This window comes from Cordyceps fumosorosea, assembly GCF_001636725.1.
Source record: "Cordyceps fumosorosea ARSEF 2679 chromosome Unknown scaffold_5, whole genome shotgun sequence".
Classification (NCBI taxonomy): Eukaryota; Fungi; Ascomycota; class Sordariomycetes; order Hypocreales; family Cordycipitaceae; genus Cordyceps; species Cordyceps fumosorosea.
In genome coordinates, this window is record NW_017387305.1 from 934,887 (window position 1) to 950,472 (window position 15,586).

Consider the following 15,586-nt stretch of genomic DNA (forward strand, 5'->3'; position numbering starts at 1 on the left):
GTGCAAGTTGTCTGTGAATGCTTTATTATTACATGGCAACTCTGTTGACTCATTGATGGTTATCAAGTCTGGGGTAAGCTTCCAGGTTCAGGTGTCGCAATACGTATGTTGCATATACAAAATACATCCTATTGCGCCATCTACTATTTCTTCTTCTTCTGCTTCTTCTTCTTCTTCTTCTTCATTTTCTGTATTTTTTCTCTTTATTCAATTACTTCTTTTCATCTATTCTTGTAGTTTTGATCACTTTGCCAGGCTTGCGTAAGTGCAAACTAACTAGTTAGTTAGCTAACTGGTTCCTAAATCCCTCCGCCTGTCGTCTCCAAAATTCAGTTCGTCTTGCTGGTGCAGACAACTCTTCAACGATAATGTGTTCTGCAGGTCTGATGAGGTATCAACTCTCGAGGTAAAGTAGTGCGGCTGAAGTTTCGGTGCAAAACATCGTCGCAGCGGGCTTGTCGATGAAGATCACCAAGGTCGGCCGATGCCCACTGGACGATAGCCTAGAGTCAGCACACATACGCCTTGCCTTGGTAATTACTAACCAAATTGTTAACAATGCTCGTCCCGTTGAGGCCAAAACCGCACGGGAGCTCGCACAGACCGGCGTCCGGCCGAGCAGAGCAAGCTCGGGGCTCCCTAGACGGCATCTCCGAAAATGCCGTCCCCGGAAGCAAGCCAGAGCCCGGCCAGAGAGCGAAACGATGGGCCGCCAAGACTAGGACCGGCTGTCTAACTTGTCGGTGCGTCTTCTCAAAAGCTGACGATGACCGCGCTGAGATGAGGTGGCCGCTGATGCGATGCATGGCATTACAGGGAGAGGCGCGTCAAATGCGATGAGCAAAAGCCTTTCTGCAAAAGCTGCTTGGATTTCGGCAAGGAATGCAAAGGCTACCAGCTGTCCAAGGACATGATGCTCGTAGAGTTTTCCATCCCCGGCGCTCCCGACCACGAATCCCTCAAGCTGGCCGATGTTCTCTTATACTGCAAGTATCGCCGCAATACGAATTCTGCTGTGTTGTATCTAATGTCATGTCTTGTCTGATTCGCAGTTGCTTTGAGGATACAGCCCAAGGTCATCCGGCAAGAACAAGGCTCCGGCGCGTTCCAGTCCACCAGGCCGTCGGTCAAGACGCACATGGTCATCCTCCCCGACGCCTTCATCATGAGGACCGTCAACCACAACATCGTCACCGCCACGCAGCAGAGCCGCTGCCTCCCCAAACATGGCACGCTGCCTTCGATTGCCCACCTGTGGTGGCTGCTGTACGAGTACGTCGCGTCGACGATGCGGGAGCTCAACCGCCTGATCAGCGCGGGCGACGACGTCGACATGATCCTGCACTACATCCTGTCCATCTTTGCCATCGAGGTACGTGTGTATCCCGCAAAATCCTCTCCTCGGATTGGTAATACTCAAAGTCTCTCAAGGGGACCATTATCGACTCCACCTGGAAAGTCCACGTCGAGGGCTTTGCCTCCCTGGTTCGGGTTACCTTAATCTTACAATGGGGTGTTGAACAAACGAACAGTCAAAGGAGCTGCGGAAGGAACTGGAGCTGCTCGCATCTACGTCTACAGGGGCTACTCCCTAAATAATAACCCCCCCTTTAGTCCCTCGTAGTTAGGTTAATCGAGCTTCTCTTAGTACGCAGAGACATCTGACTGTTTCTCCGTGAGTTCCTAGTGAACACCACGTGGAGGTGGAAGCTTATTGTCCACGCACGCAAAGTGATGAATGGAGTTAGCAATTTCCTATTTTCTCATATGAGAAGGCTTTACCGAAAGGGAGCGGCCTGAGTAGCCCGCGAGGCCCTAAACGAATGGTAAGAGCTCAGGTGAAGTCACCTCTGTGGCCAGGCCTCAAACGAATGGCGATAGCTAAAGTGAGTAACCTGAAAGCCCGCGAAGCCTTGAACAAATGGCCGTAGCCAAAGTGAGTCACCTCTATGGCCCGGGCCATCAAACGCGAAGTGAGTAGCCTGAGAGGCGTCAAACAAATGGCAAAAAGGCCAAAGTGAGTAACCTGAGTGTGAGTGCAGGAGGAGAAAGGAAACCGGGACAAGCAACTGGCATGACAGTAGATGTTTGTAGCATTGCAGCCTCTGGGAGATGAAGCCTCTCAGGATCATTCAATACGACCCAGTGTCTAGTGATGTTAATGCCTTCTAATCAAGATGGTTTATACACTAATCATATTGCGAGATACCTAAAAGAACCCAAATCAGATAGATCTTTATAGAGAGTGTGTTTAGTGCTATTTACGTAATTAAATTGCCTGCTGAATACTAAAGTCACATCGTCATATTCGTTGAATAGGACACTGGGTATGCGTCACCACGCGTAAGGGCCTTGCCCTGTAGAAATTAGATGTCAGCCAGCTTGTTGCAATCCGACGTATTTTCCACCTGAATAATTGCAGGAGCCGCAAGCGTTGAGCCAACAATATCATCGACGGTTTGAAAATCTTTTGCCGTCGTGAGTGCAGCGTGGCTAAGCCCCACCATGACATTCTTCTGGAACGGAAAATCAGCTTCGAACGAGATTTTCTTATCGTTCCACTTGACGTTATCAGTCGCCACAGAAATCGGCTTCTGCTGGCCGGTCGTGTAAGTGAGCCATAGCTCCGCGCCATCCGAGCCCGCAAACGCCGTCGCGTTCTTCGCGTCCGTCAGGTCCGCCGCGAACGAGAGCCGCTGATCCTTGGGCTCAACCGTCGCGATCAGCCCGCCGTTGACCGCGAGCGGCGGCAGGATCGGCAGGTCAATGTTCGTTAGTGGGTAGGGGCACGATCCCGGGACGATGAACGGCTGGAGCGCGGAGAAGATGAACGCGGCGGGTATGGCCGTTAGGAAGGGCGACTCGGACGGCACCTGCTTGACGAGGTGGCGGTAGAAGCCGTTCTGCTCGGCCTCCTCCCCGATGACGGACGAGACGAGCTGGATGGGGACGGCCAGGTTCTCCTTGGCGAAGGCGACGTTGGCGCCCTGCAGCGAGCCGAGCACGACGGCGGTGAAGGTCGAGGCGAGACGGATCGCGCCGGCGAGGTCGCTGGCCGGGAACTGGTACTCGCAGGCGGTGGGTGAGAACTCGCCGGCAGTCTTGAGGGCGGTATCGGCGGCGATGGCATGCTGCTTTTCTTGCTGGTTCGAGGATCAGTATCGGCCTAGGCTTCAAGGTGTCCACGAACAGCGTACCGCTTGTATAGTTGTTAATATCTTGGTGATGTTCTCAACGTGTCCGTTGATTTCATAGCCTTTGTTGCCCTTGGTGACGTTTTGGACTAACGAGTTGAAAAAGGCAACCTCAACAAGCTCGGTAAAGGCAATAAGCTGGAACGTGGTCCTGCTTCCCGGCCCTAGCTTAGTCGGCAACGGCAGGTTAGGTAGTAGGCCGCCTGCCTCTTTGGCGATGGAGAGTACTTGCTGTGTGTTGGGCTTTAGGAAGCTGTCATTGTTGGGGATTATTGCGGCCGAGACACCCCCTAATAAGATAAGGATAGGCGCTAAAGATCTGCAGAGAAGCATCCTGCTAGGCAACGTGTCACGTTTCGAGCCGGCCGGTTGTGGTTGTTTATTTTTATGCTTGGCGTGTTGATCGATCAAATTTCATGCGGCATCTCGTGCATATATATGTATACGTGCGACGGACCTGCAAAACGCCCGCCCGCTTACACAGGCAAGTGGTTATGCCGCTTCACTGCCATCACACTCTATTCACCAACCCGGATTGTAACAGGCTGGGAACCCCAATTCGATGTCGGGTAGTTTGCGCTATGATATCTGCGGCCTTGTGAAACATTTGATCCATTGGTTGGATATCTGTTCTCCTGGGGAGGCACGCTGGCAACGGTTCCCGTTTCAAGCTGGTCAACCCACCTTTTGCACAGCTCTAGAACCCTGAATTCGCCTTCTTAGGATCAATAGTGGTATTTCGGTCCGACAAGGGGGCATTGTCTATCCCAACTCCGCGAAACAAATATCAATGGAGAAACGTAGGCTGCGGTAAGCACTCTTGTAAGCTTCAGGAGCAAAGTCCCGTGTATACGCTATCAATTCTGTTTGACACACCTGCCAAGGAAGCTGCCATATATTAGCCCCTACTTACCCTGGCTGATGCTTAATAGACAGGGAGCGAAATGCATTCCGAGGTAAGCTGACCCTGACAACCTCGCGAACGGTTGCGCTGAGCTACAACTAGAGTACGAATTAGAGGTACAAGATTTATCTTACATCGTCACGCGTCTGGCATAGACCAAACTCAAGCAAAAAATAGGAAAACAATTGATGTGTTTCTTAATAGCTTCATAGAGAACAAATTTGTGACCGTCTAGGATTGGCTGTCCATCGACTGTCAGGCTTGTTTTTTGTGGGTGGTTTATTAGCAAATGCTCTTAATAGCTGTCCAATCCGAGTCCACAACGGACCTGTGATAACGGAGTGTTCTGACTTCAGTCCAACAGCTGCCAGTCCTGATTATTTATTAACTACGCATAAGAGAGGAGGTGGGGGGTTCTATCGAGCTTCCTAGCCTGATTTCAGTTTATGCTATAGAAATAGCTGAGCCGTGTTGGACGTAGAATTGTTTTTTTTTGTTACTGTGTTGCAAAGCTCATTCATTGTACAACAACTGGAATCGTAGCGCGTATCTTAATATTCAATTGCACCCTTTGAATTTCAATGTATAGAGTACCTATGTACAAGCTGTACATCCGCGCTCACCGTTCTGCGGAAAATGTGTACCACGTGCCGGCTCGCTTAACTGGGTAGGTACTAAGATTGTATGTTTGTTTTCTCCTTTTCATCCTTCAGGCTACATGTCGACGTTCGCTAAATACAGCGGCCACTCAATTCCTCGTCCTTAGTATCTACCTAGGGAATAGAAATGACATTACCAGCTTTCTAAGTACTCGGCTTCCCCCTCCCCCCTCCCCCTCTCAGCCACACTCTGGCACTATGCTTCCTTGGCCCGTGGTCCTAACTCGCACGGCTAGCAGGTCAATCTTGCAAGACGCAGCTCAGGAGATTCACCTCCAAGAACTTGTCACCTTCGGCTCCGAGTTTCAACAATGGGATGAGATACACTGCAATTGCCGGTGTCGTCGCTCGCCACGCCATGTTTTTGGTGGCTCGTAACTGCCCGCGACGATGCGCCAAGTCTAGAGAGCCCGCCCACCCAGCATCTCTTCAGTGAACCGGCCCTTCTGGAGATCAGATAATGCGCATGATATCGCAAAGCGCGTATTCTTTTCGCGTGAAAAGTGTTTCCGGGGTCAACAGATACGATGGAACTCGACTTGGCTCCAACCCCTTGTGCGAGGATCGGTTCATCCATGGCAAATTCCCTTCGCCGTGGAACGATGGCAACCAGTGGATGACCTGGGCTGTTTTCGACGGACATGCAGGTTGGCAAACAGCAGACTTACTAGAGAAGCAACTCCTATCCATCTACATAGACGCGCAATGCCCTTCTTATCCCCTGCTTACATGCAGGTCGTATCAGCGTCTAGCCAATTCCAATCAAGCCTCCATTCACACTGGGCCGCCTCGGCGATTCGGCGAACTCAAGGATCCAATCCACTGGCCAGCCTAAAAACAGCCCCAGAACAGCCCCAGAACAGCCCCAGAACAGCCTGATCAGGGTTCTCTTGGCGCCGAATAGCGGGTTGCGTGGAGACGCTGCGTAATTTGCGAATAATACGGCTAGTTGTTACTTAGTACAGCCTCACTAGGCTCGCCTCGGAGCTCCGACCGTTGGCAACTGATCAACAAGTTCATAAGCAGTCTATCTGAATGCGCCGCTCCAAGAGATTTCGAGGACTCAATTCATCTTCCCATCGATAGCCAATCTCTGGAATCTCTGCATCATCGCCATACTCATCCCCCGATGTCGCCCGCCGCCATGGACGACCATGCGCCGCAGCCTCCTCCGCCACGGCCTCACCTCCTCTACCGCATCCTCTCTGAAGTCGGCCTCGTCACGCTCTTCCGCTCCCCGCGCGACATCAAGCTCCTCTGCCTGCAGCGCTTCGTCCGGCTCTTCGCCTACGGCGTCACCACCCTCATCCTCGTCGCCTACCTCCAGCTCCTCGGCCACTCGCGCACCCGCGTCGGCCTCTTCATGACCCTCACCCTCGCCGGCGACGTCGTCATCAGCTTTTTTCTTACCCTCTTCGCCGACCGCCTCGGCCGCAAGGCCATCCTCTCCCTCGGCGCGCTCCTCATGACCGCCAGCGGAGTTGTCTTCGCGCTCTTCTCCAACTACTGGGTGCTGCTGCTGGCGGCGGTGCTCGGGGTCATCAGCCCGGCGGGCAACGAGATCGGGCCGTTCCGCGCGGTGGAGGAGAGCATCGTGGCGCACCTGACGCCAAAGGAGCAGCGCGCGGAGGTGTACGCCTGGTACACGCTGTTCGCGCCGGCGGGGAGCGCGTTTGGGATGGTGGCGAGCGGGTGGGCGATCGAGGCGGCGCGGAAGAGGCTGGGGTGGGAGCTGCTGGGCGCGTATCGAGGCGCGTTCGTGGCGTATGCCATCCTGGGCCTGGTAAAGTTCCTGCTCACGGTCATGCTGTCCCGCGAGGTGGAGCTGGAAGAGGTGGTCGTCCCGCCGGCGCCGGCGCCGACGCCGACGGAGGCTGACGAGCGCGCGCCGCTGCTCAGCGGCACGCCGGAGCCGGAGCAGCCGTCCAAGAAGAAGAGGAGCCGGCTGGCGGCGATGCTGCCTCACATCAGCCCCGAGAGCAAAAAGGTCACGGCGATCCTCTGCATTCTCTTCGCTATTGACTCCCTGGGCTCTGGCCTAGCCTCGCTGTAAGTGTCGCCAACAGAATTATGTAGTGGCCGCCGTACCTCGCAGCAAGCCTAACCAACTCTTCCAGCTCATGGGTCACCTTTTACTTCCGAAGCCAATTTGGTATCGAAGAAGGAAAGCTGGGATCTCTTTTCTTCACCACCAGCATCATCTCCGCCATCACGGTGCTGGTCGCGTCTTCCATCGCCAAGCGTCTCGGAAACGTCAAGGTTCATTCCCCCCTCTCTGTTCCCCAGCCCGCAAGTCTGCTTCTTGCTAACCTTGCTCTAGACCATGGTCTTCACGCACCTCCCGTCCGCCGTCTTCCTCGCCCTCATCCCGATCCCGTCCGACCCCAAATACGCCGTCATGTTCCTCGTCCTGCGCGCCTCCCTGCAGAGCATGGACAGCGCGCCGCGGACCGCCTTCCTCGCCACCATCCTGCAGCCAGGCGAGCGTACCTCGGTCATGGGCGCCGTCAACGTCGTCAAGACGACCGCGCAGAGCATGGGACCCCTCATCACCGGCGTGCTGGCCAGCCACGGCCTCTTCTGGCTGACGTTTGTGGTCGCGGGCTCGCTCAAGGGCACGTATGACCTGCTGCTCCTGGCCGTGTTCAAGAACTATGGGAGGCATCGGACCGGCTGAGACGTCTGGCGCCTCAGAAGCCCGCGTGCCGCGATGATCAGCGCCAGGGGAGGCCTGACTTGACGGGCTGGGGAGGTACGTACCACCAGAGGAGAAACATTACATAGATGAATGTGGCAGACATGAATCCAAAAGTCACGCTAAACTCGACCAAACGAATGACCAACCTTTGGAGTAGGGGCCGGCCGTGAGATGATCAGGATCACCACCTCGTTCGGTCATGAAAGGCGCGCTTTTTCGTCCAACTTGTTTACTCGGTCGTGTCAAATCTCATGCGTCTCAAACCCAGTTCCAGATTTCTATTCAAGGCCTCCTAGATTTGCATCCTCGCAGCTCGTTGACTTTTCTCCTGTCGGTTTGCAGAGCAAGTTTTTGAAACGTCAAGCCCCGTGGTGGCCGGTTTCATCTGCCAAGCCATCCCTACCCACCCAGCGATCGACTATCAATCGCCAAGAGAGGTTTGCTATCGTTGCCAAGTTGCCAAGCTAGATGAGAGTTATATTGATCTTGCATTTCTTCTTCTTCAACAACCGGGAAAAATACTACCCGATGGTTGCTAATTTTGGGTATTCGCGGAAAGGCCATGGTGCCGAGGGAACACTTCAAGCAAAGTTCGTGGAGGATTGACGTCTTGAAACAGATGGCATGATGAAATGCACCCTCATTCCAAAATGCAACTCAAAATCTTTTTCGTTTACTAGCCTTCGAGTCAGCGTCGAATGCCATTGAGCCATCTTGCAAATCAGCTTTTGCGACACCCGACTTCGCTTTTAAGCCGGTGATGCGCGCCGGCGTATGATGACGCGAGAGAAAAATCAAGCCTGGAGGAGGCGGCAAGTGAAGCCTTGAATCATGACCGAGTTGCGGGCTGATGTCTATTATTAGCGCCCGGTACAGAACATCGACACGCTAAAAGTTTGGGGGTTTGGTTTGGTTGCCTGGCGATCGCTTATTCTCTTAGTTGGGTTGCTACATTTGCGGGCGCCAAAGGAACGTTGATTCCAACATTCAGGCCGCCCCCCCCACTTCTTGTGCCTGCATACCTGATAAAAACCGTCAAACCAAGTAATCATTTCCGGTCTTCTGCCAATTGACACTTGGCAAGCTGACAGTTGACTGACTGACGGGCTGATTGTTCCATATCGCTCGTGAAACAAGATTAGTTTCGCTACAGCGGGCCTCCCTCTCCCGCTGACTGGTTGGTTCGCTGCCATTGTCAGGAAACCGAAACCGCATCCTCGCTAATTATTAACTACTGCGGCCGCTGTGGTGATCTACACTAATGCAGGTGCATGTACTTTAGTAACAATGCTCTCGTAAGCGAGGGGAAATGCATAACAGAAGCCGCCAACAGCAGCCACCACCACCACCATCTATACGAGCCGGCTTTCACGGGAAATAACAAGTGTCTCGCGTAGAAAATATTTCAGCAATCACAAAAAAAGGGTTCGTCCGAATTCCCCAATCGTCGTACGTCTTGTACAAACCGCCCATCACACCTCGTTTTGCATAGATTGTCTTGTTATTGCCCTCGGCTCTGGCGGCAGGGAGGAAACAAAATCAGTTGATATACCCCCTCCCTCTCCCCCTATCCCTCTCCCCCTATCCCTCTCTTCCCCTGTCCTACAGGCGCCTATTTCCGCATGCTATTGGATAGCGCGAAACAGAAGGCGCATCGAGTCCGGCCCAGTAAGCTCGTCTTGTCCTACTGCCACCACCCATTTGTTACAAACCATGTGTGACAAGCCCCCCCCCCCCCCCCGATGCAGACTCGTGCCCGGAGCTCCGCTGTGGTGCTGACGACGTCTCCTGGATCTCTATTGTGGGAATCCGGGGGGTGATTTGCTGTGACGGCCTTTGTTTTCGAACGGATGGCCGCAGCCGATGGCATCCCGTCCATGGACGAGGTATCAAATCAATCAGTTAGCATGTGCATGCCCCTTGAAAGGGACACTTATTACCAGTAGGGTCCTTCAATTTGTCCGCCTTCCTTCGATTCGTCCATATAGTGAAGGGGGAACTTTCTTCCCACTCTCCTGTTGCTGCAGCCTTTTCTTTGCATCCAGTTCTTAGCATATAGTCTCTACTATTTTTTCTTTCAACTCGCTCTTTACCTTTTCTTTCTATACTTTTTTTATTTCTATTTTATCATTTAGTGTTGTCACCAGGCGTGACCTTTTCTTTCTTGTGATATTTCCTTTCTTACGGTCCGTTGACATTGCCAGGCGCCATGTACACCAAGGCCCTCTCCGCGCTCCTTCTTGTGTTGGGGCTGGTCAGCTTGGCTTCGGCCGTCCCCCACGTGCAGAGGAGATCCTTCCTGGCCCCGCGCGTCGCCAACGACGGGTTCACGGGTAAGAATGGTCCGCGGGCCCTCGCAAAGGCGTACCGCAAGTTCCGCATGCCTCTACCGGCAGGCCTGGTCAACACCCTCGAGCAGCAGGACAGGGTGCTCGAGAAGCGAAGGAACAAGTGGACTGGCGGTGTTGCGTTGGAAAACGTCGCCGAGCTTGTCAACACCAAGGATCAAGTCGTGGAATCGGATGATGTCTCGAACAAGTCTCTTCTGGGCGATCTCCTGGGCGGCTTGCTTGGCGGCGGCGGCGGCAATCAGCAAGGCAACCCAGCTACTGGCAACCCAGCTGCTGGACAACCTGCTGCTGGACAACCTGCTGCTGGACAACCTGCTGCTGGACAACCTGCTGCTGGACAACCTGCTGGACAACCTGCGCTGCTGGACAACCTGCTGCTGGACAACCTGCTACTGGCAACCCCGCCAGCAACGAGGGCGGCAAGGGATCTGGTCAGCAAGGTGGTGGCGAGAGGGGTCCGGGCAACGAAACTGGCAACAACGGCAACAGAGGAAACGCCACTGGCAACCCAGAGGCCGATGCCATCGCCAAGACCCGTGAGGGCAACCAGACGGGCGAGACCCAGGCCATCCCCGAGCAAAACGACGTCGAGTACCTGTCGCAGGTCAAGATCGGCGGGCAGCCCGTCACGCTCGACTTTGACACGGGCTCCTCGGACCTCTGGGTCTTCAACTCGCTGCTGCCCGCCAGCGACCAGCAGGGCCGCACCATCTACGACCCGCGCCAGAGCCAGTCCTTCGAGCTGATGCAAGGCTCAGAGTTCCAGATCAAGTACGGCGACGGCTCCGGCGCCGACGGCAGAGTCGGCAGCGACGTCGTCGAAATCGGCGGCGCCGCCGTCCCCCGCCAGGCCATCGAGCTCGCCACCAACGTCTCCGGCCAGTTCCTCCAGGACACCAACAACGACGGGCTGCTCGGCCTCGCCTTTGGCAGCATCAACACGGTGCAGCCGCAGAAGCAAAAGACCTTTTTCGAGAACATCATGCCCAGCCTGGCCGAGCCCGTCTTCACCGCGGACCTGCGCGCCAACGCGCCGGGCGCGTACGAGTTTGGCCGCATCGACCAGTCCAAGTTCACGGGCGAGATGGCGTGGATCCCGGTCGACACGAGGAACGGGTTCTGGCAGTTTAGCAGCGAGAAGTTCGCGGTCGGCGATGGGCAGGCACAGCCGGGAGGGCAGGGCGCGCAGGCCATCGCCGACACGGGCACGACGCTGCTGCTGGCGGACCCGGCGATCGTCGAGGGATACTACTCGCAGATACCGCAGGCGCAGCAGGCCAAGGACGGCATCGTGATCCCGTGCAACGCCAAGCTGCCGGACCTGCACCTCGACATTGGCGGCGTCTACATGGCCAAAGTCAAGGGCGAGGACCTCAACTTTGCGCCTGTCGACAACGCTGGCACCAGTAAGTTGCAAACGAAACTCCTTCCCCTGGATGATTAGTCAGCAGCAGGAGCTCGGCGCTCGGCTCTCGCTGGACTCATCAATCAACCACACCCAACTCATCAAGCATTCCCAACTAACACACTGTTCTTCTTAGCTTGCTTCGGCGGCCTGCAGGCGACTTCTGTCAACGGCCTGGGCATCTACGGTGACATCCTGTTCAAGTCGCAGTTTGTCGCCTTCAACGGCGGAAACAACAGTCTGGGAATGGCTCCCCATGTATAAAGAAAGGACGTTCATAGGGCAAAACGGGACGCCTCTGTCATGCGCCCGTCCGCCCGTATAACTTGAACTGGCCAGTAGTCTCGCGATGGCGCCGCCAAGCTGCGCATATGAACCGCCCGCCGAGTTTTTGTAAAAGGGCCGAACACGGACAGGAGGGAAGAGGAAAAAAGACTGCTGCCTAAAATCCGCCCAGGTGGTGTGTGTGGTTCTTTTGCTTGCTGCGTGCCTCGTAGGTAGCAGCGGCGGATGTATATTCCCAGACTGCGAAGCTTTTTAAACAAAAACCACAAATTACAGAAACATTTCTTAGCATAACTAATGGTTCCATCTCCATTCTCCTGGGAAGAATGACGTACTCCTGGATGCCAAGTGTCTGTGATAGATTTCCCCCAATTTTGAATCGTAAATCCCACGTCGGAACCACTTTGAGGCTGAGCATTTCTCAGGCGGCTGCACGGGAGGAGAGGGGGTCTTGTGATCAATACTGGCAGGGCGTAATGGTACCAGTAGAAGCCCTGTTATCGATTCCTTTTCACGCAAACTTTCCAGAAGCGGGACAAGCTTCGACGCCACGTTGGTGCTACTGGACACAAGTTCTCGGTTGTGGCCCATGCCGTCATATCAAGGCTGACAAGGTAACCGATTCGAGAAGAAGCCCACGCTGAATTTACCCCATGGAGAAGCCGTTTGGTGATAAAACCCGCCTGATCCGCCAGCCCGACAGTGTTACATTGACGGCTAACACACACTCCTCCACAATACACAGTACATACGCATATAAACAGAACCAACTTGCTTTTCTTTCCAGCCGAAACTACATACAAAAAAGAAAAATCATGGGTCTCTTCAAGTCCAGCGACAAGGCCACCGACGGCGACAAGGGCGAGAAGAAGTCTCTCTACCGGCGCTACCAGGACTCCAAGCGCGGCGAGCCCATCAGCGATGCCGACCTGCTCAAGTACACGGGCAAGACGCGCGAGCAATTCGACTCGTGGAAGGACACCCAGGCCGGCGTCGGCCGCAACCAGCTCGCCGGGACCCTCGCCATGGGCAACGCCGCGGGGCTCGGCGGCGTCGCCACGGGCGCGGGCTACGGCGGCTGGGGCCCCGGCGCGGCGCCCAACTATCCCAACCGCGGCATGAAGTTCCCCCCGCAGCAGCAGAAGTCGGACAAGGAGAAGGCGCTGGAGGACAGTGATTAAGGGGAGTAGTGGAGGGCTTGAGGGCCGTGATGGCCGTTTATGCTGGTCGGAGATAGCACAGGCATGTCTATGTTTACAGGATTACTTGAATTGAATTGGATACCCAGCATCAAAAAAAGACTTGAGTAAGGGACAGTCCTCGTCCTGCCAGCGAAACTGAGAAGTGCTCTTCTGTCTTCATAGAGTTTTTTTCATCGTATGCAAGACGTTTTCACTTGCAAAAAAGCCTTTAATGTTATTAAATTATTTTATTATGCTCTCAAAAATTCAACTTCCAACACGCCCATTCTTTGTAGGGCTCAGACGTGCCCAGCTGTGACCAGCCCGCCTGGAATTACTAGGTTAGGGCACCAGTGATGCCCAACAAAAAACGCCAAATGCAACCCCCTAAGCTCCCGTCAATAAATTACTTCCTGCCTGCAATAAAAGCCTTGTGCAGACCAGCAATGACAACCATGGCCCCCCAAGCACCAGGGTCCGGAGGCAGCTCCTTGTTATCACCACCACCGCCACCACCGACATAAGTCGCGCGACCCAGGCGCGGCGTCATCGTCTTGGTCGCCTCCGCACCCTTGACAGCCGCGTCGACAGCGCCGTCAAAGCCCGCCGACGCGCCCATGGCCTCGGCAAACGGCATCAGCGTGTCCATGACGGTGCGGTCGCCGACCTTGGCCGGCGTGTAGCGGCGCAGGTTCTCCAGTGCAGTGCCCAGGGCCTTGCCCCAGAGCGCGACCGGCCCGTCGCCGCCGCCGCCCGCCTTCTCGACGGCGGCGCGCAGCGACACGAAGAAGATACCCAGGATGCCGCCGAGCGTGCCGCCCATCTTGCTCTCCACAATGTCCTCGAGCTCCAGCAGCACGGAGACGACGGAGCTGGACTTCGCGAGGCCGGCGTCGAGCGCGGCGAGCAGCGCCGTTGCGCCCGTCTTGAGCGTCTCGCCGCAGTCGCCGTCGCCCATGACCGTGTCCCACCTCGTCAGGTCCGGCTCCGCCGCGACGAGGTCGTCGCAGGCAGTGCGCAGCATCGCCTCCAGCAGCTCCGGGTCCGCCTGGAGGTCGTGTGCCGGGTCGACCGTCTTGTGCTCCGGCGGCGGCGGCGCCCGCACGAGCTGGTCCCTGCGGGCGCGGCGCTTGGACTGCGCGCCGGCGACCGACTCCCAGTAGGTGTTTGTGCGGGCGTCGAAGAAGGCCTTGATCTGGTCGGCCGAGTAGCTGCAGGCGCGGGCGGCGGCCGTGACGTTGATGACGGAGACGGAGAATGCGGGCGCGTTTAGCGACGTCTCGAGGAAGCCTGCACACACGCGCGCCGGGTCGATGCGCCAGTCGTGCTCGAGCTGCTCGAGGAGCTCGTCCACCAGCGCGCCCATCTCGAGGTGCGACATGCCGCCAAAGTTGCTCACGAGCAGCATAGACTCGTCGCCGGGCGCGAACTTGACGTACCCGCGCTCGGGGTCGTTCTCGTCGAGGCAGTGGGTGAGGATCTGCTTGATGAGATCCTGCGGCGCCGGCGCGGGAGACAGCTTCTTGTAGCCGGGCTCGTTGTGCGGGCCGGTGCCGAGCTCGACCTCGTCCTCCTTGAGCGTCGCGTGCTCGGCACGCCCGGGGACGTGGCAGTGGTCCAGCGTCGCGGCGATGGAGACGATCTGCTGGGAGAAGGCGACACCCAGGTCGTAGACCTCGTCGAGCGAGGCGCCCGCGCCTGCCGCGCCGCCCATGACCTTCAGCACGCCAATCTGGCCGGCGAGGCCGCGGCGGCCGACCAGGCTGCCCTTGCGGCCGACGGAGACGTCATCGCCGCAGATGATGGTGCGGCAGCGGTGGCCCTTTGCGTTGGCCTTTTCGTTGGCGAGGCCAAAGTGCAGGCAGTCGCCGGTGTAGTTTGTGATGACGAGGATGGTGCCCTTGTCGCTGGGGACGGCGTCGACGCCGGCGAGGATCTGCTTGGTGCTGGGGCTGGCAAATATATCACCCTGGACGGCGGCGGCGAGCATGTTGTGGCCGACGTAACCGCTCCAGCCGGGCTCGTGGCCGGAGCCGCCGCCGGAGATGAGGACGACCTTGGACCGGTCGTAGTCGGAGTCGAAGACGACGCGGTTGGCCTCGTCGAGGCTGAGGCTGGGGTTGTAGCGGATGATGCCGCGGAGGGCCTTGTTGACGAGGCCGTCGGGGGAGTCAAAGAGGTGACGCTTGGACATCGTGTCTGCAGATGGACTAGAGGTCGTGTGATGGGAGAGAAACGACGACAACGACAACTTGCAGCAGCCAGACGTGCAGATGAGTGAGGATATAGGATGCAACTGGATGAGGATGAAGGAGAGATGGTCAGCGATTTATCGTCAATTGGGGGTGCGTGGCAGAGGATAGCTCCTCTGACCGCGGGGTGTCGAGGATGCGAGGCGTGCCTGCAGCGGGCATTGTGCCGCAGTGGGAGAAGCGACTAAGGACAAGGCAATAGTGCTCGGTAAGACAAGAGGAAGCAATTAAATCTGGAGCTCCCCGTCTTCGGACAGCAATAGGACTGAATATGTGGCACAGCGTGTTCAGTTTCTTGTTTGCGGCGTCATCGAGGTGGTCGGTCGGGTTTCCGCATTGGGTAAGCCGGCGGGCAACTTCACCCACAGAAGGGGTCTTTGACGGAGCTTGCCCCAGCTTTTCGATGGACGGCCCCTGCTGCACCCGGGGTTCTGGAACTCGGATGACCATTGCTAGTACTACGGTCCCTGGATGATGGCAGCATGATCATTGATTTTTTTTTCTGGATTTCTGGTGGGGGTTTGACGAAGTTGGTGAGGGGAGGGTGGGTGTGGCAGGATGACCGAGCTCGGAAGTGCAAACGACAGCTTGCTTTCCTCACTTCTCCGCCCTTCCGTTTGCTGAAGCATTTTTCTTCTCTTTTTTCTTCTTTTTAAC

General features: G+C 56.1%; 6 protein-coding genes across 6 annotated transcripts; 4 read left to right on the plus strand and 2 right to left on the minus strand.

Moving 5' to 3' along the window:
• Positions 1–558: 558 nt before the first annotated feature.
• On the plus strand, positions 559–1,595 carry ISF_03000 (C6 zinc finger domain protein; the record flags this gene model as incomplete). Its single annotated transcript, XM_018846606.1, has 4 exons — positions 559–743; positions 817–973; positions 1,070–1,372; positions 1,533–1,595. 4 exons carry the CDS (start codon positions 559–561, stop codon positions 1,593–1,595), a joined length of 708 nt encoding a protein of 235 aa, XP_018706334.1.
• A 771-nt stretch (positions 1,596–2,366) lies between these two features.
• Positions 2,367–3,527, minus strand: ISF_03001 (late sexual development protein; the record flags this gene model as incomplete). Its single annotated transcript, XM_018846607.1, has 2 exons — positions 2,367–3,143; positions 3,198–3,527. 2 exons carry the CDS (start codon positions 3,525–3,527, stop codon positions 2,367–2,369), a joined length of 1,107 nt encoding a protein of 368 aa, XP_018706335.1.
• A 2,374-nt stretch (positions 3,528–5,901) lies between these two features.
• On the plus strand, positions 5,902–7,434 carry ISF_03002 (MFS transporter; the record flags this gene model as incomplete). Its single annotated transcript, XM_018846608.1, has 3 exons — positions 5,902–6,806; positions 6,875–7,016; positions 7,078–7,434. 3 exons carry the CDS (start codon positions 5,902–5,904, stop codon positions 7,432–7,434), a joined length of 1,404 nt encoding a protein of 467 aa, XP_018706336.1.
• Positions 7,435–9,664: 2,230 nt separating this feature from the next.
• Positions 9,665–11,475, plus strand: ISF_03003 (penicillopepsin; the record flags this gene model as incomplete). The annotated part of the gene is made up of 3 exons (XM_018846609.1): positions 9,665–10,237; positions 10,321–11,212; positions 11,348–11,475. 3 exons carry the CDS (start codon positions 9,665–9,667, stop codon positions 11,473–11,475), a joined length of 1,593 nt encoding a protein of 530 aa, XP_018706337.1.
• Positions 11,476–12,311: 836 nt separating this feature from the next.
• ISF_03004 (hypothetical protein) lies at positions 12,312–12,677 on the plus strand (the record flags this gene model as incomplete). Its single annotated transcript, XM_018846610.1, has 1 exon — positions 12,312–12,677. One exon carries the CDS (start codon positions 12,312–12,314, stop codon positions 12,675–12,677), a length of 366 nt encoding a protein of 121 aa, XP_018706338.1.
• Positions 12,678–13,083: 406 nt separating this feature from the next.
• ISF_03005 (dihydroxyacetone kinase) lies at positions 13,084–14,871 on the minus strand (the record flags this gene model as incomplete). Its single annotated transcript, XM_018846611.1, has 1 exon — positions 13,084–14,871. One exon carries the CDS (start codon positions 14,869–14,871, stop codon positions 13,084–13,086), a length of 1,788 nt encoding a protein of 595 aa, XP_018706339.1.
• Positions 14,872–15,586: the final 715 nt, after the last annotated feature.